We start from the raw sequence: 23576 nt of genomic DNA, 5'->3' as shown, positions 1-23576 counted from the left end.
CACGTAACGACAACAACACTTTACTGATCGGTGTATTAGTGTGTAGATGAGGTTGAGTTTGTTTATAGTTTTAGTTCGATACTTGTATAAGTTGTTTTTCAGCCGCAGAACAGGAACATTATGTTAGAGCATTATTGCAAATTAAGGAAGTAAGCTTAATATTGTTGAAAGATATTCGTTCCGTTTCATTTCACACTGAACTTTGCCCCAACTGTTTTACATGAGAATAATACCATACTCGCCAAATGAAGGAAGGGCAGGGATTGCTGTTATACTAAACCCCGAGGAAACATGTTAACTCGTTCCCAGATGAGCTACTGGAGCCTCTATTCAACCATGGGGGAATATGAAGAACACTTTTCCATGATTCAACCCAACCTCGTCCAACGACTCCAACCCCGTGATTTAACTAAACTAAATTAACGATACTATCTCATTAAAAGTCAGGGTATAGTCAGTGTATACAAAAATGACCTTGGGACAAAGTTAAAGGCAGTGGACACTATTGGTAATTACTCAAAATAATTATTAGAAACAAAACTTTACTTGGTAATGAGTAATGGGGAGAGGTTGATGGTATAAAACATTGTGAGAAACGGCTCCCTCTGAAGTGACATAGTTTTCGAGATAGAAGTATTTTTCCACGAATTTGATTTCAGGACCTCAAGTTTACAATATTAATTTGAGGTCTCGAAATCAACCATCTAAAGCACACAACTTCGTGTGACAAGGGTGTTTTTTTTTTCATTATTATCTCGCAACTTCGACGACCGATTGAGCTCAAATTTTCCCAGGTATATGTTATTTTATGTATGTGATGTTGAGATACACCAAGTGAGAAGACTGGTCTTTGACAATACCAATAGTGTCCACTGTCTTTAACAAGCTGTGGCCAACTGCCGTTGTGGCAGGAGATTCCCCCCCCCCCCCCCACCCGGGGTCGGCCACGTGTCAAACTGTGTACAAACTTTTTCTGAGAAGTGCCCCTCTTTTGAATCATCCTCCTCCGCCCAATGTTAATTATGTCTCAGGGATCTCTGTCTGCTGGAGATTCTGTTCCTCATTGAATCTTACTGGAAATAGAAACGTTATGGCTGGAGGAGGATGATTCAAAAGAGGGCGCTCACAGAAGGAGTTTGTACACCAAGCGGTCCACCAATCCACAGGCTATATACACCGGTACAAAATATTATTATCTCACTTATTTGAAGATAAACAAAAAATATGTTTTACTAACCATTGAGAGGAAATTGTTTTCTGGATTTTTTTTTTTTTGATTTATCGATTGAGCCGTTGAATTTTGTTTTGTAAACAAATTCACATAGGCAATAGGCATACCAATAAATAATTTGTGTCCTTCCTGTGCACTTGAAATTATTTTAAGCCCCCCCCCACCTATTTTAAAAGTCTGAACCATAGAGCTATGTATAGCTCTATGGTCTGAACCCGGTTCCCTTCCTAGCTCTGTCTGATTCGGATGCTAGATCTATAAACAGCGCCCTCTATTACATGCACGGTCAATTGTTTTGATAAAAACTCTTAATGATGAGCGAAATAGCCTCTTTGTCTATTTATTTATTGAAATATTTTTTTGTTAAATCCTTCCATACATGTATATTGAATTATTGATTTGTGCTTTGTGTATACAGATTATTTATATTTATTTCAAATTATTATTATTTTTCCAAAGAGAGTATTTTTATACAGTGTGTTTGCCTCCCTATGTGATTGGATTACCAGGCTTTCGAGATCCTGGCCATCACATTAGAGTTCTTCTGTAATTTTTTTTGCCCTTACTGTTTTTTTTTGCCTTGTATTTACTTTTGTATTTATTATTTGACATACTGTCTGCTTGTATTTGTAATTGTTTAATGGCCAAATGAAGAATAAGAATAAGTGGCCCTCCACTTCGAACACAAGCCCCGCCTCCAGAAAGAGGGTACAGCCGTACCCGTCTGTACTGTAGACTTGTAGCAGTCTCGCGAGAATACCGCGGGAATCGCTGGGAGATTCGAAACGTACCGCGCAAGTCAATGCAACTGCAACATTATTAATTTTATTTATTCTGCAATACAATAATAACTTCAATACAATCATGTTAATTGAGTGTGTTTAAAAAAAAAAAAAAAAAATTTTCATTACTGTTTTGATTGTTCATACATTTTGCATACATTTTCAAGTTTTGCCCTTTCTTGGTCGAGGCTGTGCATTACGCATAGGGTAAAAATTTGACGAAAAAAGGCGGAAACACTATCGTTCTGAAGGTAGGTGTGTGTGTGCAGTATTCATGTAAGTCAAAAATAGATTATAACGTACAGTTGGGTTGATTAACGTCAGGATACATTTAACATGGACAAGTCTTTCTCGACTCTTGGTATGAACTACACTGCGTAAACTCACGGTTTGTGTTACTACGATCGAGTAGTTGAATGATATACGGAAAATTGCCGAGTGGATTCAAAAACTTTGCGTATAAATAAGGAATAAATCAGCATTTAACTACATCCTATTTATTGAACCAGGAAAGTAGAAGACATTGCCCGTTTGTGCAGAGGTGTGTGACAAACTGTAAGTTAAATTGTCGTCTATTTTCTAAACTCTATGAGTAAATTTGTCCATGGCATGGATGGTGTGGTTCAATCAACTTCTTTTCAAGTTTACACAGTGCTGCTGGCTGTGCTTACCCCCACATCGGTCCAATCCACTCCACATAGTACATACTTGGCTTGAGACCCTGTGCCTACTGTGTGTGACTATAATTTTGTATTTTTCTAGCGGGGAATACGTTTTTTTTCCTTCCCCTTTTGACTTGCCACATCATATTCATATGACATGCAGGACACAGTTAACATTAACTTACTAACTAAACACTAACTAACAGTAACACTAAAAACTAAGTAAAACTTAAAAGTAAAACAGAAGCACTAATTTGTTCTTTCATCATTTCTGTCCCTGTACAAAAAAGTGAACTACACTAGCCTACACTAGGCCTACAGGCTGTAGTAAACGTTAAGACAAGTTTGAAATAAGGCTTTGAAGGGTTTGAAATGTAAGGTTTATCGCGAATAGCAAAATATCAAGAGATATATAGGCGATGCGTGCGCGAGTTGTACATGACAACATACACCGCATAGCAATCTGCCCCATCTGCCTACCCACAACGCATTGCGGTTCTGAATCGCGATAAACCTTATGACTTATAAATCAGCATCAGCAGTCTGGCAGTGTCAACCATCTCTACATTTTTTACATTTAGGCCTATTACTATTAAAATGATGAGTAAAATTAAAAACCGATACAAAAAAGGCCGGAAAAGTTTCCGTATGGCGCTAGGGCCTACCACTTTTTCATTTGATATGAAATAATATCTAATTTACCTCAATGAGATCCCTTCTGTGTCAAAATTAGTGAAAAAGTGGTGGCGCCATACGGAAAGTTATCCAAAAGGCCCTCAATTGCGAACTTGTGTTGAAATATTCTTCTTTTGAAGGAAGGGTTTGCCAGCCCTTACTGGCAGGTTTAATTTTGTTATTACCAACCAGCCAGCAAGACAAATTTAGTTATTAACTAAAATAGCTTGTCAATTCACTAGTCCGTTAGGCTTTTCACTTGTCAATATTTCACATTAAATGGGGTAGTTGCGACAGTTTGCAACAGAGATACAGTTTCTTAGAACACAATCATTGCTCGCACACAATCAGTTCATTAAAACCCTTTGTCTTTTTCCATTGCAGTATGAGATTGATTGCTTCACCTACCGACCCCCTGTAGTAACATCCCAATTTTCAACATCTTTGTGAGTTGATCCTTCTTTGTGCCATCACTGGTCCAAGAGAACTTACTTCCTTGAGAACTGGCTCCCTGAGATTTTGCAGTATGAATGGTCTCCAGAAAGTTGTGGCTTTGACTGTTTTATTAGTATTCCCTTTTGGTAAGTGTAATTATTAAAGGAATAGAAGAGTACAACAAGTTCTTAAATGGCTGTTTAAAACCAGCAGGGTCGTGGTCGTGTAATAAAGGCTGAGCTGAAGGCATGGGCCTTTATCGCATAGCCACGACCACCGTGCAAGGTTTCAAATGGCCGTTTAAGAAGCTTGAGCTGTGTCTTTATCAGCTGTTAACGCACCCCCACATGTCTTGCTCTCCACTAATAGGAATAGCGAACTGTCTGGGGTGTTTATGTTTCCCGGATAATTGTGTTTTGATTATTCTCAGTTTTGTATCCTTTTAAATCCAGAGCAAATCTCTCTTCCAACATATTATACATGTACTAACACATGTACAATTTTTCTCACTTCTAAAACATGGGTTGTTAGGTTGCTGGGTGGTTAGGTTGGCTTATCTTTTCTCACCTTCCAGATCTTGGAGGGCCCTAGTTTGAAATTCTGAATCCTGTGGGGGGGGGGGGGGGTGGGTAGACTTGATTCAAGTCCCATTCTCGTGTGAGAGGTCCCTAAGCTATTACCTCAACTTACTATGAAACAACCCGTAGCATACAGTACAGTGCGCGCTCGCCGTCAAAATGTGGTCCCGAGAATGGGACTTGACGAAGTCGTTTCTTACTCTGCATGTTGTTATTGGAAAATCTCCCCAAATGGGGAGATGTACAAAACCAATGGGAGCGTGGAAGCGCTGCCCTGCCGGTAAAATATTCATTATGGCATCTTCTTTATTATGTGGACCATTTGTAAGTCTGAAATTCGGACCCTGATATTTTCATAAGTGAAAGCTATTTTGTTTATTTATACATTGTAATAAACTAAGAGGTACCTACATGTAGCAAGATATTATACACAATTTTGACAGCCCAGGCCTTTCAAATAAATCAAGGTAGAAGATTTTGAGTCCCTGACATCAGCATTTTTGACAGACCTCAACAACCTGTTAGATAATTGAGGGTTTTAAATGATAAAAACTTCATATTTGCAGGGCATTTATTTAACTTTTGAATGCACAGGTGGTGGGGGATGTTAACAAATAATTTAACAGCAAAAGACAATCAAAGTCCGACAATAGTTATTTTGTGACAATGATTGCTGCGATACCTGGTCAACTATCAGAGTAATCAGTTTTTCAAATCTCCAGCGATGTAATTTTGTCTTGTCTGTCATTAACTTCCGCGCGACGTTCATGAATTTTCTGATCGCCCTGTAAGTTGACCTTTGACACGAGACGTACCCCCGCAAATCTGCTTGTAGTCAGGCACCCTCAGTGTTTTTACGGAACGCGCGATCAGCACATGTTTTTCTGCGCGATCTTATACTCGGGCAAAATAATTCTGTCAAGAAAATGACGTCGGCATTTACTGACGTTCGACAATCCATCGGACAGCTCCAGACGAAAAACCAAAACGTCTTTCAGATGATTTACAGCGGAAATACTTTCTTCAGAACGCTAGTTTTTGGAAACTAAATCAACTTCCATTCAGGTATGTTTGATGTGGATTGCGCGAAGGTAATAAAGTCCGGAACGCCATTTTGCAATTAAGTCCGTCTATTTTCTGGAACGTCATGCAAATCTGTCATTTTTTGGCGATCGTCACTTAAAATCTGTCAAAAATTACGTTGGAAACTGACGTTTTTTCAGCGAAATTACATTAGTCTTGTGCCAGAAAAAAAATAATTACAGACAATATTTGCTTTGTTTTTCTGTCAACCTTATGCCCTCCTCGGTCAGGCTTATATTTTCTGTGTTTGGTGTTTTGTTGATTTTTTACTGATTTTATTTGAAAGTACATCTGTTAGACCTCATTATAGTAAACAATGAATGTTCCTTGTGATTTACTTAAGCTAGTTTTGAATTAAATATATATAACCACAGGTTTCACTGCTGCAGACTCTACACTTTTAAAATGATCACAACACAATTAAAATTAACTGCTCTATCCTTATTTGAACATTTTAATAAACCTTACTATGTATACAATTATTTGAAATATCTGAAAAGGTCAAAAATAATTTTTTGAAAAATGACATTTGAGGTTGTAAAATGGTCCATATTTCAAAGAAGATGCCTTATACACTGTGACATCACAGTAGAAGACGTTGTAAGGCAAGCGTCTATACGCGGCACGCACGTGGGGCGGGTAAACTCATTAGCAGGCAAGGGGTTGTCGGTGTCATAAGTCGTTTTATTGTACTTCCCAAAATTCAAATTTTGCGAACAAAACCGACCCCAATGTATGTTACAACGTATTACTTAAATTCAAATGAACATTTAGTGCTTTCTTTTTTATAATTAATTGGTTATTAACAAATTTATTTCAATCATCAACTAAGTACTTAACCCACAAGTGACAAATGAACTATATTGTAGTCTTCTTTTTGGGTGCGTTGGATTGGTCCAAACGTATCACGTAACAATGTTACATATTCATAAGTGAATATATTTACATACCAGGCGACTGCGACATCGTCAAGTCCCTGTCCCACATGCGGAACAGGTTTTGGAATGAAGAGCAACACAAAACAGTAGTTTTCTGGGGATGGCACGGGATTGGGACTTGAGTCGCATGCGGAACAGGTTTTGGAATGCAGAGCATCACAAAACAGTAGTTTTCTGGGGATGGCACGGGATTGGTCTGGGGGGGGGGGGAGACGGATTTTATGCTCGAGCAGACCTTACATACATGTAACCCCATACAAAGATCAGAAAATCCACCCCATCATGGCAATTATTGTGGTCATTTTCATCTTTCTTCCCACATTTTGTACGTATTTTAGAAAGTTCTCCAGCCCTGATACTTCAGCTTTTAAGGGGCAAGGCAGTTTTGCCTTGACTTTTTGTAAAAATTTAGGGCATCACGGCAATCATAAAAAGTTGCGAAGGGCACGACGCCATTTTGAAAATAAAACGAAAAAAAAACTCAGATTTTTCCATTTCAATCGACGATTGCTTCAGATACCCATGATCATGCACTAACCCACTGTCACTGAAAAAGAAAGCATTCATATAACTCAACAAAATAAACAAAATAAACAAATCTTACACGACACAATAAAAAAATATTTATGTTAATACGGAATCCTACTATTAGTCACGCACGTTCTGTAGTTTTTCGTAGAGACGCTAAAATTCCCACGTAACTGCTCCATTTTGACACGATGTTGACAGAATGAATGCATGCGGTGCGCGACGACTATGCTGTACATGATGTACCATGTACTAAGCATGCAATTTTTGAGGAAACCACATGTGCAGACACGTCAAGTCTTCGTCTCAAGGCGTGTGTTGGTGGTTCGCGTAATTTTATCAATAGAGGGCGTTTAATTCACGCTATCGTATTGTTCTGAAACGCCCTCTAGCGTTCAATGTTTCTTGTAATTTTTTTGTCGCACGCCAAGAACAACGACTAGCGGGCCTGAAATCTGCTCTTGTGCATTACGTGCGTGAAATTTGGTTCTATTTCTTTGCGTGGAAGTTACACAGACATCGGGACTTTTTGGCCTATTTCCGAACTTGGACATCGTTGAATATAATTTTTTTTTTCAGGAGGAAGGGCACGGCGACAATGATGAGAAAAGGGCACGGCAAACATTGCCGTGAAAAATTGGGTTTTTGAAGGGCATTGCGGCAATCCGTAGGGGCAACGACGGCAATTACCGTCGTTGCCCTGATACGTGAAGTATCAGGGCTGTTCTCTTTTCAAAGTCGTTAAGTTTTAAAAACATACTGTACATTTCTATTTTGACAAGGTTTGATTTGGTTTAACTATTATGTTTTCCATTGTCCAGTGTCTGTTGCTGTGTTTGTTGGACCTATTGATACGCCTGTACTGCAAGGGGGAACTGCAACACTGCGATGCAGTAATAGTGACTTTTCAGGTGGGGTTAGACAATGGAGGGAAGAAGGAAAAACGACATTTGCTGATCAGAATGGTATTTTCGTCGGAGATACTTTCACCAAATATCAAGATTTTCAGATCAGTGCACCGTCAGCAACACAAATTGATCTGATCATACCCAGCGCCAAGGTTGCTGACGAAGGAACTTATGAATGTGAAATGACACCAGATAAAGGAAGTGCAGTATTCACAGTTGAAAGTAAGTGCTTATTTAACACCTTGCATTTTAATGTCGGAACAGATTGGTTACATGATCCATATGTATTCATAATAGTCATTTTGTGTACAATATTTTATTGTTACATTAGTTAATGTGCATCAAAGCCAAGAAATAAGGATAATAAAATATGATGCTGTGATGAGAGATACAGTGAATTAATCATTGCAATGTCAATGTCAATGGCAAGCCTTACTTTAAGTTTTCAACTTTGTTTGATAACATTTCTCTTATTTCTCGATTCATCCAGTCCAGGGAAGCACTCCTATCATCACAGTGGATGGTGATAGTTCAGGTAGTCCAATCATCCTGACTGAAGATGTAGAAACCACACTGAGATGTACAGCTACAGGTTACAGACCAGCAGTGAATCTAGAATGGTACATGAACAACGTGAAGATCACAACAGGTGTTTCTGAAGATTCACCCATTGGTTCTGGAGACACATTTGAGACATCAGGTACACTGACAATGACACCAACAAAAGATGACAATGAAGGTTCTCTGGAATGCAGGACAACAGGACAACAAGTCGTCCCAGATCAAATAGGATCACTCAGTCTTAATGTACAGTGTAAGTTTATTAACTTGATGAAATTATCAAAATACACTCATATTAACAATACAGTGTTATAACAATACAGTGGTTTGTAGTTTGAAAAGACTGTAGGTATTGAAACATGTACATGACGTGTATGATAAATAAGGGAATATGTGCTTGGCCATTAAACAGAGTTTTTAAAACCGGTTGCAGTCTGGATGCTATAATTACCCGAGCTGGAGGCTATACGGAGTGTTTAAAACCGGCCAAGCACATTTTTATTCCCATTCATAAATACCTTTTCGGTCAAAAAACACTTTTTTGGTCCAAAAGTTAAAAAACGCAAAAATTTTAATTGTTCAATGATTTATTTCAACAAAACACCCCTTCAGCTATGAAATGGTAAGGCGCTCTGGTGAAAACTCCTTATAAGGAGATTGAGGTGAGCGTCGCGTGATGTGGCCCAGGTGTTCCAGCCGTTGCTCTCGACCAATAGGAATGAATAAACTGTCTTATAAGCACAGGTGCAAGCTCGTGTGTCACGCCCATGTTTAAACACTTTTTACTGGTGTTATATCAACCGTTTAAACACCCACACGTGATACCCTCTCCTCCAATCAAAATGGATAAACTGTCTTAGGTATTTATGAAATTAGAACACAATCACCAAATACATGTAGTAAGAAAAGTGCACGCAAATCACTCATCCCTCAGCTGGAGTTCAAGCAGTTTGCTCTGCACCATAGGTCATCAAGAAAAGATTCATATTTTTTCATTTGCCAAAGTTTCAGCTTTCAATTTAAAAGTACTAATTAGCCAATTAGAGAAATAAAATAAACTCGAGTGCTAGACTTCAGTTGTTGGGTAAGTTACTGGCCTTTTGTAAAAATTACTTGATTGTGGACTGTGATGCAGTTGGGATTGGGTTGGGGATAAAACATTATTTGTTTTACTCGGTCAAAATACCACATTTGTCTAGTCCTCCGAAATGAACTATTGACATGGAAACTGATGGTCTAGAGGGTAAATCCACCGTTCATCAGTAAAGTAAAAGGTGTGATACTAATAATTACTTGGGTTATTTTATTTTGTTTCTTTCTACAGTTAAACCACGGGTGAAAGTGACATACGAGTTTACTACGTCTACTATCTTGTGTTCAGCTGATGCTAATCCAGTAACAAGCATCCAATATGTCATCTTCCTGAATGACACTGCACAAACCCCTGGACAGAGCTTGCCATTCAACAATGCTGAGTATGGATGCACTAGAGTCAAATGTGACGTTACTAATAGCGTTGGAACAGGAACAGATACCCGGTCAGAGGAGTTATGCCCAGGTATGCAAACTCATTTATTTACTTTCATATCAAAGGTCTATCAAATATGATCACAAACTTTGCATTTGACTCTTATGGTTATTTTTTAATCTTCATAGTTTTTTCCCCCTGATAATATAAATGTTTTGCCATTCACATTGAAGTCCTTAATGATTTTGAACGACCTTTTTTGCAAACGTGTATACTAAAGACCAAATCATGTCAAGTACTTTTATAATACATGTACATACCTTTGTACATATTGTTTGAACCGCATAATGAAGATGACCGACTCCCTTGAATTTTTACTCACAAACAGTGGTGGCATTTGCAGAGGCTAAAACAGTAATGTCATTTAAACTAGTTTTCCTCCATAAAAACAAATCGATTAATTGACAAAACTTGTCTTTTAAAGGCAGTGGACACTATTGGTAATAACTCAAAATAATTATTGGCATAAAACCTTTCTTGGTGACGAGTATTGGGGAGATTGATGGTATGAAATACTGTGAAAAACGGCTCCCTCTGAAGTGCCATAGTTTTCGAGAAAGAAGTGATTTTCAACGAATTTGATTTCGAGACCTCAGATTTAGAACTTGAGGTCTTGAAATCAAGCATCCAAAAGCACACAACTTCGTGTGACAAGGGTGTTTTTACTTTCATTATTATCTCGCAAGTTCGATGACCGATTGAGCTCAAATTTTCACAGGATTGTTATTTTATGCATATGTTGAGACACACCAAGTGAGAAGATTAGTCTTTGACAATTACCAATAGTGTACACTGTCTTTAACAATCATGGTACATGTAATTTTCAAAGTGTATGCAAACTTTGCATACAATTTCTAGTTCTTACTTAATTTAAGCTGCAAAAAATAGTTAATGGCCTGATGCTTCGACCCTGGCAGAGTCTTTCTTGAAGGCTAATTTAAGCTGCTCTCTTATTGAGGTGATGTTTTCTTGCTTGCTAGAAACTTTGTATGAAATATTTGTCTCTGGTCATGATTGCTGCAAGTGTCTTGCGAGTGACCGGATAATTTTAGTAAAAATTTACCTTTTACTTGTGTACAGTACAGTACTTTGTCCGATGAAACAAAATAATAAGTTCGACGGGGAACAATTTCATCCAGAAGTTTGCCCAGCAAAATATTTAGACTGAATATGTTTTGTGCACACTGAATGCTTATTCGTTTAAATGATGAGTTTTGAGTAGCAAGTGATAGTGATACATTTTGCGTAGCATTTTGTTTTGGACACAAACATACAAGGAAAATGGTTCACTGTTCAAAATGTTAGGTTCAATCTTTGTACATTGTACATTGGATATTGGATACAGAGTGAACTAGTTGTACAGCAAAGGTGCTTCCCTTCAATGCAGTGCCTAACTCATCATTTGTATGAAGTACGGCGGTCACTTCCTTGCATTTCTCAAAATACAGAGAGGAAAAAATGTCCGCAAATGCAAACACTTCTTCTCTAGATGCAGCCACATTGTATGAACCTGAAACTGTGAGCGGAGGAATGGTGGCACAGCAGATACATGTATCAATTTTTATGAAGTTCAGAATTCAGAGAAGTCTAATGATTGATAGATGATAGATGATAGATCTATGTCTGAGATGAATCGTAAATTTTTTCTTCAGTTTGTGTGTCGTGTTTGAGTGCAAAAGTCATTGGACTGCAGTGTTGGTCTGCACAGAAATAAAAATACCTGTTTTTTTTTTAACTGTACATTTACAAGTACAGAATACATAAAGAATGAGCATTATGTGTACAATTACGACATCATAATTTTATGCAAAGGCACTGACTTTACTAGAGTACATTTACAATGTAGGTACCTGCTGCAAAATTGTATTTTATGTTTGTAACCTAAATGTAGAATCAAGTTATTCAGTGCACAACACCTCTATGAAATGTAGCGACACAAACTGCACTTTCATTAAGGCCGATTTAGTGAGCCGCGGCATAAATCGCCGATCATCACGACTACCCTGTAAAGCTAGAGATGCAATTCAATAACTAGGGAGGCCCATAGGGGAGTAGCCTTAGCATTGGACATGTAGGACAGCGCACTGTGTGAATCAATCCATTATTGCTGCAGTGGTTGGGACAGGTACATGTGGGTATATTATGATGAGTAACAAACTGAATCTATTTGTTGGTCGGTTTATAAAATCGTCGGACTGTGTATCCCCAATCGGTCGTCATTAAAGGAACATTACAGATTTGGATTTTGCCAACAAAACACGTGCTGGCAGTGTACATGTATGTAAGCACTTCATTTAATCCACCATTATACATAAACTGACAAACCTGTAGAAGTTTGAGATCTATTGGCCCACTGGGTCACAAGAAAATATTTTCTTGTAAACCGATTACACATTTTTGCATGACACCAAATGCAACAAAGAAGAAGAATAAAATGCTTACTGAGGGATAAACTCCAAATGGCAAATTATATTATTTATTTCTAATCAAATATGACATTTCAGACAGAAATATTTGTTGGGATGGTTTCTACTACCATTGTCTCTAGAACATTTAAGTTTCATGCAAATCTGTGATCTTCACATTTTTTCTTCTTCTTACTATTCCATAATGTTCCTTTAAGATAACCAAGTACTCTTAACAAAAATAACAAATTTATTGGCTCTGGAACCTGTTTGTTTGAACCTCGAAGTGCCAAGTGTATCTGATCCAAAAAGAAAATATTTGAACTATTTATAGAGATCTACTCTTATCTATTTTTCTAAGATATTTTGAGGCTGCTGAAATTTCTTATCATAGTCCTGGATTCCTGGTTTCAATCAATAGTGACACAATCAGTTTCCGACCTGATAACTCATAGAGTCATGCCGAAATGCTCATTGCCATTTTGCCCAATGACCATTGCCTTGTGCCCCCCTGGTCGTTGCATTGGTGTCCTTGGCCATTGCCCTACATGTATGTTCATGTATGCCCAGGTATTTGCCTTGGTGCCCCAGCCATTGCCTTGTTGCCTCCCTACGTCATTGCCTTGGTGCCCCTGATCATTGCCTCGATGCCCTTAGTCATTACCATGGTCCCCCTGGTGATTGCCTCCGTTCCCTTAGTCATTGCCTTGTTGCCCCTAGTCATTACTTTAGTACCGTTAGTCATTGCCTTATTGCCCCTAGTCATTACTCTAGTGCCCTTAGTCATTGCTAAGGAGCCCCTTGAAACACTATTAGAATTTTTCTTGTAGAGGTTCCTTTTACATGTACCACTAATAGAAACATTGCCTTGTTCTTAAAAATAGAATACTAGCCAACAGTTCCGTTTTGAGTCCCGTTTTTTAATGTACTGGCCCATGTTAAAATCACTGACCTCGGGCCTGTGGTCCATTTAGCTAAGTCATAACAAACAAATGTCAAAAAGGAACTGCCACTCTAAATTATTTCAAGGCCAGTGTTTACTTAGAATGTAGGCTACCTTGTAACTTATTCCTCCATGCTTGTACAATGTGCATGTATAAGAGATGAAAGTTTGCTTGTTATTTTTAAATAACAAGTTGTATTGATCGTAGTTAGGCTAGGTGTCAAAACTGGCAGGCTTTGTACCTGTTGTTCAAAGTACATTGGTTTCAATGCCGTTAAAAAAACAATTATATTGTTTTAAAAGCATCAAATTTAATGTTCATGTTTAGGGAGAGTAACAAGAATCTTGATTCAGTTGCAGTGCAGACACTTGTTCAAAATGGCCCATGACGACACGTACACATTGTGAAAAAACATGTGTTTTATTTATGCCATAATTTAGGGTCCACTTGTACTTTTTGTCCTGTAAGTAATGGTTTTGTTTACACACCGCTAGTGCTATGATTATTAAGGAATTCCTACCTCCATGATTAAGGGTAGTTGATTCATGGGTAAGATATGAGTTGTCCACTTAAGTAATCCCCTTTAATCAGGCCATGGACATGTAAGCTGATCACTAATCCATGTGAACACACTAATCCCAAGTGTTTCTTGTTTACATGCCTGACTGTAGGCCTACATGTACTGTATAGCAGGTTTCCTCAGGCTGGGCATGGGCTGCGGTTCGTGGCATCCGTGGTTTCCTTGCCAGAGAAATATAATTGACTTGTAGTTGTACTTTGTTTCATTTACCAGAACCTCGTTCCTCACCACTTTCATTTAAACCTACAACATTGTTTTTCCTTTTCCTCATTTCATATTCTCCACGTATTTAAAAATTCCTTGATGTCCATACAGAACCATCTACAACAACAGAAATGCCAACCACTGGTACGTCCCTCAATTTTAGTTGTTTTTGTTTTTCCTCATAAAGAGTTTTTTTATTCTGATTAAATGCTTTCAAAACTCAAGTTGCTTTCTTGTTTATCCCCCTGTCATTTTCAAACTTGCCAAAACTAGTCTTGCTTCATTTAATATTTTCATTTAGTTTCATTAACATTTCGTTTTTCAGGTTTCAGTTTTTGTTCTTTGGAGTTTCCTGTTCCAGTTTTAGAATGTTAAATGTTTGTCATAGATTTTGACAATGGTGTTCATTATCGTTAAAATAACTACAGAACCAGTGTTTTAATACAGTGTACATGACGGAGGGACCAAGTGCTGTGCTAATGCTTAATAATTTCCTGCTAAGCAAAAATAAGAGGGACACCAGTCACAATGATTGTGTTTATGGACTGGTACTTACTTTGGCTGGTAACCTTTATGGTTTTTAAGCATATAACTTTGTTGTCCAACTTTACTGAGCACTAACAAAAAAATAATCAGTTTCATTAAAATGAAAATATGCGTCTTGTTATTTTGTTTAGCAATGGTGCAAGAAAGATCCTTTGTTGACATTGTAATAATTGTAGAAACCATGTTGGGTCCAGTTTCATAGATTCTGTGGTTACTGGCGTCAAGTGTGTAGTTTAAATTTTCATTCTGAGTGTAATTGTGCAAGTTGTGTGACGATGCAATGTTAAAATGCATGTCATGTACATGTACTCATCCGTAGTGTTTGTGGAGCTTGTTGAGTACATCATGTACCCAGCATCAAGTGATGTTGTCATTCTGAGTTGTGGAAGGTAAAAACGGTGCAAAGTTTGACGAGACAATGTTGTGAATGCATTTATTGTAGTCAGAAATCCGAAGCCTTTTAAAGTGTTTTTTTTGTTAGTGCCTTTTTGGTGTTATGGTCTGCCAAGCATGTATTCCTCATGTTCATTAAGTAGAATACATATTATGTGTAGAGCACAATCATTAATGTTTTAAGTAGGATTTGAAACTTTGCATGGTGGAGATAAGATATAGAAGAGTTTGCGGTAACACCATGTAATGATCTCTAAATGAGTTGAGGTGGTTCTGAAAAGAACCGTTGGTTTAACTCGACGTTTCGATCAGTATGCTCTGATCGTCTTCTGGAGGCTCCACAGCAGGTTTCACCACGCATCATCGAGTTCAACTCCCCGCCTTCGTGCATCACCAAGCTAATCCGCCGCCCAGTACTTAAGCAGCATGCAGCATCAGGGTCCAACATTCTCCAGAAGACGATCAGAGCATACTGATCGAAACGTCGAGTTAAACCAACGGTTCTTTTCAGAACCACCTCAACTCATTTAGAGATCATTACATGGTGTTACCGCAAACTCTTCTATATACATTAATGTTTTGCGATCTGAATTGTACTTGTAGGCCCTAGAGTGTATTTGTGAAAAGTTTGATGAGCCAATGTATGAATGGATTTAATGTAGAGATCCTGTGTACAGTATCTAGTGGTGTGTTCTTAGTGACTTTGGTGTGGTCCGCCCAGCATGTTTTCCTACATGTACGTATGGATATTTTTGTCATGTTGTTGACTTGCCCTTTTCAACTGTTATTGTTATTGTTGTCTTGTACCCTGACCATCTTTCTTACACTATCAATTCCACTGTTTAAGTTATAATACATGTAAGCCTACAACTCTGCATCCATTTATACAGGCATGGAAATTGAAGAAAGGTGTGGGGAGCTGGCTACAGTAATATGCAAACAAATTTACATGAATATCACAATAATTTAGTTATTTTCTACTTTGTACAATCCTAAACAATGTAGGCTGAACAAAGACTATAGGGGGATGGATGACAGTTTCACTTTTGGGTATCAGGCCTAAGAGACAAATTTGCAACACAAACTAGAGTTGTCTCAAAAAATGCAGACACTTCCTTGTACATGTACCAAAGAGCAAGGTCAAATAACTGCTACATTATATTGTTGGCAGTTGTTAATGTTAATTTAAAACATTCTATTTATCAATGATGATCAAGCAGTAAATCCCACAAACTATTAGGGGGGCTCTCCAAGAATGTTCGAAACTGTCAGGCATTCTGGTCCCAACTTTTGTCTTAACGCTGAGTTGAAACGTAATTAGCAAGGATCCTTGCTGTATGGTTAAAACAATTATGCCCTCTGAATGTTTTTACTCATTGCTCATCTTAAGGTTTATAATAATACTCCTGTGCTATGTCAGCATTCTTAAGGGTTTCAAAATTACGTTTTTTTTGTGAATTTGATCTCAAGATCACCCTTAGTAATTTCATAACATGTACTACAAAACCTGTGTACACATACCACGTAGAACAGTACATGTAGTGCTTTTTATATGCCCTTGATTGCACAAACTTACTTTTTTTGTAAACACTGTGGCTATAAGTAATGTTGGGTTACTGTATGATATTAATTTTGTGTTACCATGGTAGGCCCACATTAAGTAAACAGTTGCATGATGATCAGCACATCACATCTACCGTTGTCTAAAAGCGTCATGGTAACAATCTCATTATGCGTGACATCACAAATATTCATTTTTTTGGGGACATTCATATTCTCGCCTGCTCTTTTATCACAGGTAAATACACTTTACAAAGCATTCAGACAACTGGGGTCACATGCATAATGGACATTATGCACTGTGAATAAACACAACATTGCAGTGCACACTACCCTACATGTACATGTAGATCATTCAGGCTACTGGTTTTTATTCGTACATAAACAACTTCATGAGGAAATTAGTACCATGTGTACACTTTTGCTGCTTGAAAATAGGAAATTTCGGGTCATAGTATACATAATATGGAGTAGGACTTGGACTTAAAACACTAAAAACAATTACCTTGTCAAACCATGTTTAAATTTAACACTTCTACACAAACACCAGGCCTGGAATTGCCCCTTGGAGAGGGCAAGGCCATTTTCATTTGATGAAGGGCACTTATTTCTTGTTTGAGAGCATTTCTACCTCCATGGTGAGAGGAAAACAAGAAGAGTGCTGTGATAAAGGTGTGGTTGATGACATAGGCCTACTGTCACTGTGCAGTTGTGCACTTTCTGAGGCAAAATGCTACGCAAAAGTACCAGTTGCTACTAAAAAAAACCACCCCATTTTTCTCTGCTCAATTAGCCCTAACTGTGTACACAAAAATACTTAGTCCAATCAACTCTGCAGTTCAAGTTTACTTGGCGAAATCATTCTCTGGAGTAGACCCTTTTCTCGTCAGCATTCTCCCTAAAAAATAGTCCTCCACTGACCAAATAATGGTTCAAACACCAGCTGAGTACATGTACCAATCAAAATTCTCTGCAAGTGGTCCGGCTTTCTAGTTCAGTGTTGAAACACACCCCGATAAATTAATAAGGACCTGAGAAAATAGAATTAACTGTTGCAAACTGCTTACATAAGTACCAACCAAAATGACCTACATGTAGTTGTATTCATGCATTAAAATGGTGTGATGTTAGGTCTGCTATGCTAAGGTCCAAATGTCACAACTCTTTTGTAATAAGGACCTACAAGTTGCTTCCTCCATGATGAATATACAGCTTACAATACTAAGTACATGGAGTCCTGATGGCTCGTCACTAAACAAGTTAAGAAAAATCTTTCAAACCCTGCTTTTTTAACATTTTTGATTGGTATGGTGTACACGATGTTAAAGTACATGTAACACGTTGCCTTGGATCGGACGATTTGGTCTATTAAAAGCATTTTTAACCATTTGTTATAAAATGCATGGTTGGAAAGATGTTTTAAAAGTAGAATATAATTATCCACACAAATGTGCCTCGAAATTGCATGGTTTTCCTTTTACCTTGCGAACTAGTAAAAGGAAAACCACGCAATTTCGATGCATGTTTGTATGGATCATTGTATTCTACTTTTACAGCATCTTTCCAACCATATATGCATTTTATAACAAGAAGTTCTTTCATCAGAGGTCAAAGGAGGTTATCCAAATCTCTACTCTGTTATGTTGGTATCCAAGAAAGAAAACAACCATCCCAATACACATGCATGCACTGGGTACATAGCTTTCTCTATGGTACAATCAGTCTACTCAGGTCAGAGGCTCATGAGGTGATAAAAGACCTTCAAACCAATACAATACCATACCATAGTCAGTCAACTATAAATAGTGATTGAGTTCTTAGTATGGAGGAAGTAAATACACTTGATTCATTCCAATAGGGTGTGTACATGTTGGCCTGTCACACAAATGTATAGGGTATGTTGGGCAATACTTGTACCATGGAGGTAGAAGTACATGTACCTTAATACTGCACACAAAACAATGCATAGAACAAAATACTAACACTTGCTGGAAAGATTTTTGTAAGCAAATGGATTTATAGCTTGGATTTACGTGTCGACAAGTGAAGATGATTGTCTTATACAAACCCTTAAAGACATTGGACACTATTGGTAATTGTCTAAGACCAGTCCTCTCACTTGGTGTATCTCAACATACGTGTATGCATAAAACAACAAACCTGTGAAAGTTTGAGCTCAATCGGTCGTCGAAGTTGCGAGATAATAATGAAAGAAAAAAAACACCCTTGTCACACAAAGTTGTCTGCTTTCACATGCTTGATTTCAAGACCTCATATCCTAAATCTGAGGTTTTGAAATCAAATTCGTGGAAAATTGCTTCTTTCTCGAAAACTTCATTACTTCAGAGGGAGCTGTTTCTCACAATGTTTTGTACTATCAACCTCTCCCCATTACTCACAACCAAGTATGGTTTTATGCTAATAATTATTTCGAGTAATTACCAATAGTGTCCACCAATAGTAATTACAAAAAGTGCCTTTAAAGGGTAATGTACTTTTTCCTAACAAAAAACACAATGTCCACAGATTTACATTAACTTTACACAGTTTGAAAATAATGACAGTAGAAAGCTTCCCTTGAAATTTTACTTACTGAGGAGGTGCTGTAGTTTTTGAGAAATGAGTAAAAGTAATTATTTTTGTCTCAGTTTTAGCATGTAAGAACGTATTAACCAGTTATGCTATGGTTTTGGCATAATATCATAACTGAATTAGGGGATTTTACATGCCAAAATAATTTTGGTCTCATGAGACCAACATTATTTTGTGACTTGTTTGACTCATTTCTCAAAAACTACACAACCTTAGTTAGTAATATTCGAAGGGAAGCTTTCCACTAACATTATCTTCAAACCCTGTAAGTTTAATGTAAATCTGTGGACATTTTGAAAAAGTACCCGAATCCTTAAAGAGACAGTTGCGGCCGCATACATGTATCTCGGCTTGTACCAAAATGCTCAAAGTGGCGACATACATTGTACAGTGTACAGCCATAATATTTCACCAACTTTTGCTCCAACAAGAGGCTCAAAAAAATGTATGGGACCCAATTGTCAAATGTTTCTCATGTATGAAGATGAGGCCTTCATGTAGGCTTAAATGTAGGGAATGCGTTTATCAACTAAGTGGCATTACAATTTTCTACCTTGAACATACATGTACAAATTACACTGGAAATAAAACTCATTGAGGCCTACTCAAGCCCAGTTCATACTTCCTGCGAATGTGAATGCGATACGGATGTTGACGTCACAAACTACTCAATGATTAAATCGCAGAGGTTGAGTTGTGCTCAACTTTCTTGCGAATATTGCAGCGAAAACAGAGTTATTATAAATGTCAATTTCACGTCAAATTGGAATCACATTTGCAATTGCAGGAAGTACGAACCGGGCTTATGGGCAATTCCACGTCATGGACATTACGTTTTGAGACATTTTTAGAACTTTGTTGGTCAGTTAAACACACCAAGTGGCTTTGATTTATAGTTTTGTGTTTGATACTAGTATCTTGTGTCCTAGTAAGTCAAATGATACTATGTATTTGGAAAAGTTCAAATTAATTAAGGAGTCAGAGCACTACTAACGAGCGTCATGGACATTACGAAAAACGGAAGTGGGTTTTGGGTACAACACACTCAATTCCAAAACTCTGTGAAGTTAAAGTTCAAAATTTTTAGAATACCTTTTTATTTGCTAAACAGGGAAGTAGTTAACATGAACAGTGATAATATTTTTAAGAAAACCTGTCAACTTTCTTGTTACACGTCTTAATAGAGCGTCATGGACATTACATTTTGGGTTATTTTTAGCGTCATGGACATTACGTCAAACTTGTAAAATGATGCATCATGCTTTTACCCTGAATTTGTAAACCCATGTGCTGCCTTGCTCTTAATATGGGTTTTAAACTATAATGAACGTCCCTATCTTAATGTTTAACCTCTTCCAAACATTTTTAAGAACCAAACCTCCCCCAGAATCTCACTTAAACCCCGCCCCTCGGTAAGTCCCCTTTTTGCACTTTCCGTCCACATCCAACCAGGCTGGCTTCTGCTTTGGAGTAGTTATGATAGACCAAAGATGTAGGTATACATGAAGTAAGCTTTTTTTTCCAATTATCTTTAACATAATTCCCTTTTATGTGTTTCTCACAAGGTGATTGTTCATCTTGAGTAATATACTGAACATCTTGCGTCAACATTTTGTGACGACAGTAAATGGAAATTAAACATCAAAGGTTTCTGTAATTTTCAAAGTTGATCTGGATACTGCTATGTTCAAGACTGGGTGAACAATTCCCAGAAGATCAGTTAAAATGAGTTGGGAGGACTTCTTGGGAGGAACAGGTCAAACGTAGATGCTTCCTTAGTTTTCCAAATACGAGACAGTCATTGAGGTCATCCTCTACACGTTCCACCTAGATTGACATGCAAAACAAGAGCGGAGAACAACAAATGAGGGAAAGATTGGCTGCATGGGGCTTTGTTTATCACAATCATGTTTCCATGTTTTGTCTTGTTTTCTCTCTATACCTTTTCTGCCTCTCTACTCAAGTCTTAGCCATTCTGAAATTATGTAAAAATAAAAAATTACTTTATGTATGACGTCTTTGTATCCAAGCTATCCGCAGATGTGTACAAATCTGCATTACGCCTAGGCCTTGAGAAGTCTTCTTTGATGATAAAGTGTGTTTATTATGTCCTACATTCATTTAAACTTGTCTCAGCAACCGTTCACATACATTTCAGTATGAAAATGTCACTTGAATGTTTTTAGGAAAGATCAGTTCCATGAGAAAACTCACCTGAAAATCTCGGATTTGGGCTGTCAGTTTGTAGAATCTGTGCACGATGTTGCCACTAAACGCGCTGCTAAAAAAGAGCTTGAAACAAATTTCTGATGAAGTCTATGACAAATGTTCTCTTTGACTAGTCCAGGTTTACCTACAATAGGTCCAATTGATAAATTGTAGCATTTACCTTCAAAAAGGTAAGTTTCATGTGACATGTAATGTCCATGACGTAATGTCCATGACGCTAAATGTAATGTCCATGACGCTCGTTAGCACAGTTGCAATTAATTTTTTATTAATTTTCTTGCATTATAGGATTAGCCCCTAAAAACTAGCTTTGCGTATGAAGTCTCATGAAAATATCTCTTACTGGCTTTAAAATATGAAACTAAACACCATGCAATGTCATGGACATTACATTTCATAATTGGTAATTAAGGGCTAATTAAAACGAGTGGCAGCACCCTGTGAATAAATTGACAATGAAGTTTCTTTAAAATTGTGAATACTTACCACCAGTTATATGTTTTAAGCCAAGAATAATTGAAATATCATCTAAAATGTAACCAGGAGGGCATTTTAGACAATTGTGCCAAACATTTCCCAAAAATCATGAATTTGGCACAAAAAAAACTTTTTTAATAAACGATGAAAAACATGGAAAACCAAGGAAAAAAAATGAAACAAACATAGATTTGAAATCACTAGGTATCACTCTTTCTTGCTACTTTAAATTTAAATCCACAAATTTGACTTCAATTTTTTGGGCCGAGGACACTTTTTGGTGGAATTGCCCTTATATGTATCGTCTAAAGGAAAGAGAAAATTGTTTTTATATCATCATCGCATCCTGTCATAAACTTCTTCGAAACCAACAAGGTGATATCACTTTGCATTGTCATTGTGTAAAATACTACACTAAAGTGTGACTTGACAATCTATAGTTCTTGTGTATTGTGTACACAATAATTATGACTCTGTAGGCCCACATAACAGGTACAGTCACTGGCTTAGTGTTATCCCCTAACACTAACAGTGGTCCGTTGGCCAAATGCCAGGTTAAAACACACTTAGGACCAGCCAGAATTCTCTCCAAATAGTCAAGCTGGCTAGGTTGTTCATGAAGTTGCATCCCTACATGTACCACTTCATTTTAAAGTTTAAATTACAATTTACATTTTGCATTTTAAAGCCATCGGACACTACACTTTCGGTAAACAGTATTATCCAAGGCCCACACTTCGTGTATCACAACTGATAGGCCTATATAAAATAACAAACCGGTGAAAATTTAGGCCCGATCGGTCATTGGAGTCGGGAGAAAATAACGGGAAAACCCACCCTTGTTTCCGCCTGTTTCGCCGTGTCATGACATGTGTTTAAAATAAATCTGTAATTCTCGATATCGAGAATTGATATTGTTTTAATAGTTTTCTCAAAAAGTAAAGCATTTCATAGAACAATATTTCAAGCGAAGTCTTTCACCATTACCTTCCGTAAACCCTCTAAGTTATTTGTAAATCTGTGAACTTTTATTTTTGTTTCTGTTCCAAAAGTGTCCAATGGCTTTAATGACAATTTTGAAAGCAATGTTTTTAATAAAACATCTGTGAAAAAGCTGGCGGACCAGTGAAATGATAAGCTACATTTTCACATACATGTAGGTCCTGCTGGCCTGTCACTGAAAAAGCATCGGGCAAACCCTGCTGGCCATGTAAACTGTAACAAACTTCCTCCATGCAGCATTCTCCTTTAACAGTGTTCCGCTGGCCAACTTTACTGTCCAGTCAAAATTCTCTTTTAAGGGATCTGGCTGGCTACAGAATTTTAGCTAATTTGTAATTTGCCTCTAGCTAATGACTTGTAAAAAACCTGACAAACTAGTGAAATGACAAGCTAACTGATCCTGCTGGCTTGTCGCTGAAAAAGTTGAAGGCACATCCTAAAATAATAGATAAGCGTGGTTGTAATGTACGGCCTTCATCTCAATTCTAGAACCCATACAGATACATGTAGGCTTATAAATATATAATGAAATCAAGACCTCATAAAGTGTCAATTCAACCATAGAATAAAGAGTCAATTCAACCATGATTCAACCAACACTATAGATACCAGCTAAAAGAGGTGTTGCCTTTATCTTGAATCCAAACAGATGAGTCACTTCAAAGGGACATCCACCTTGTATGTGTAAATGTCTGCTGTTTACTTCCTCCATGTTTGATACATCATTTTGTAGGC

The 23576-nt window shown here is 37.5% G+C and overlaps 1 protein-coding gene across 7 annotated transcripts in view; it reads left to right on the top strand.

The window, feature by feature from the left end:
* The first annotated feature begins 2389 nt into the window (after window positions 1-2389).
* Window positions 2390-23576, top strand: part of LOC139951574 (cell adhesion molecule 3-like) — a 51097-nt gene continuing 29910 nt past the window's right edge. For 3 of the 7 annotated variants that reach the window (XM_071950529.1, XM_071950525.1, XM_071950524.1), the window contains exons 1-6: window positions 2402-2568; window positions 3735-3931; window positions 7734-8042; window positions 8311-8634; window positions 9706-9939; window positions 14154-14186. In XM_071950529.1, coding sequence (XP_071806630.1) covers window positions 3877-3931; window positions 7734-8042; window positions 8311-8634; window positions 9706-9939; window positions 14154-14186 — 955 coding nt within the window. In that variant the 5' untranslated portion in view covers window positions 2402-2568; window positions 3735-3876. Of the gene's footprint in view, window positions 2569-3734; window positions 3932-7733; window positions 8043-8310; window positions 8635-9705; window positions 9940-14153; window positions 14187-23576 lie in introns of all 7 variants that reach the window. The other 4 variants (XM_071950530.1, XM_071950527.1, XM_071950531.1 and 1 more) reach the window with 3 other exon arrangements.

The sequence above is a fragment of the Asterias amurensis genome, chromosome 19 (assembly GCF_032118995.1).
Source record: "Asterias amurensis chromosome 19, ASM3211899v1".
Lineage (NCBI taxonomy): Eukaryota > Metazoa > Echinodermata > Asteroidea > Forcipulatida > Asteriidae > Asterias > Asterias amurensis.
The sequence above is the reverse complement of the archived record's forward strand: the minus strand, read 5'-3'. Positions and strand labels throughout refer to the sequence as shown.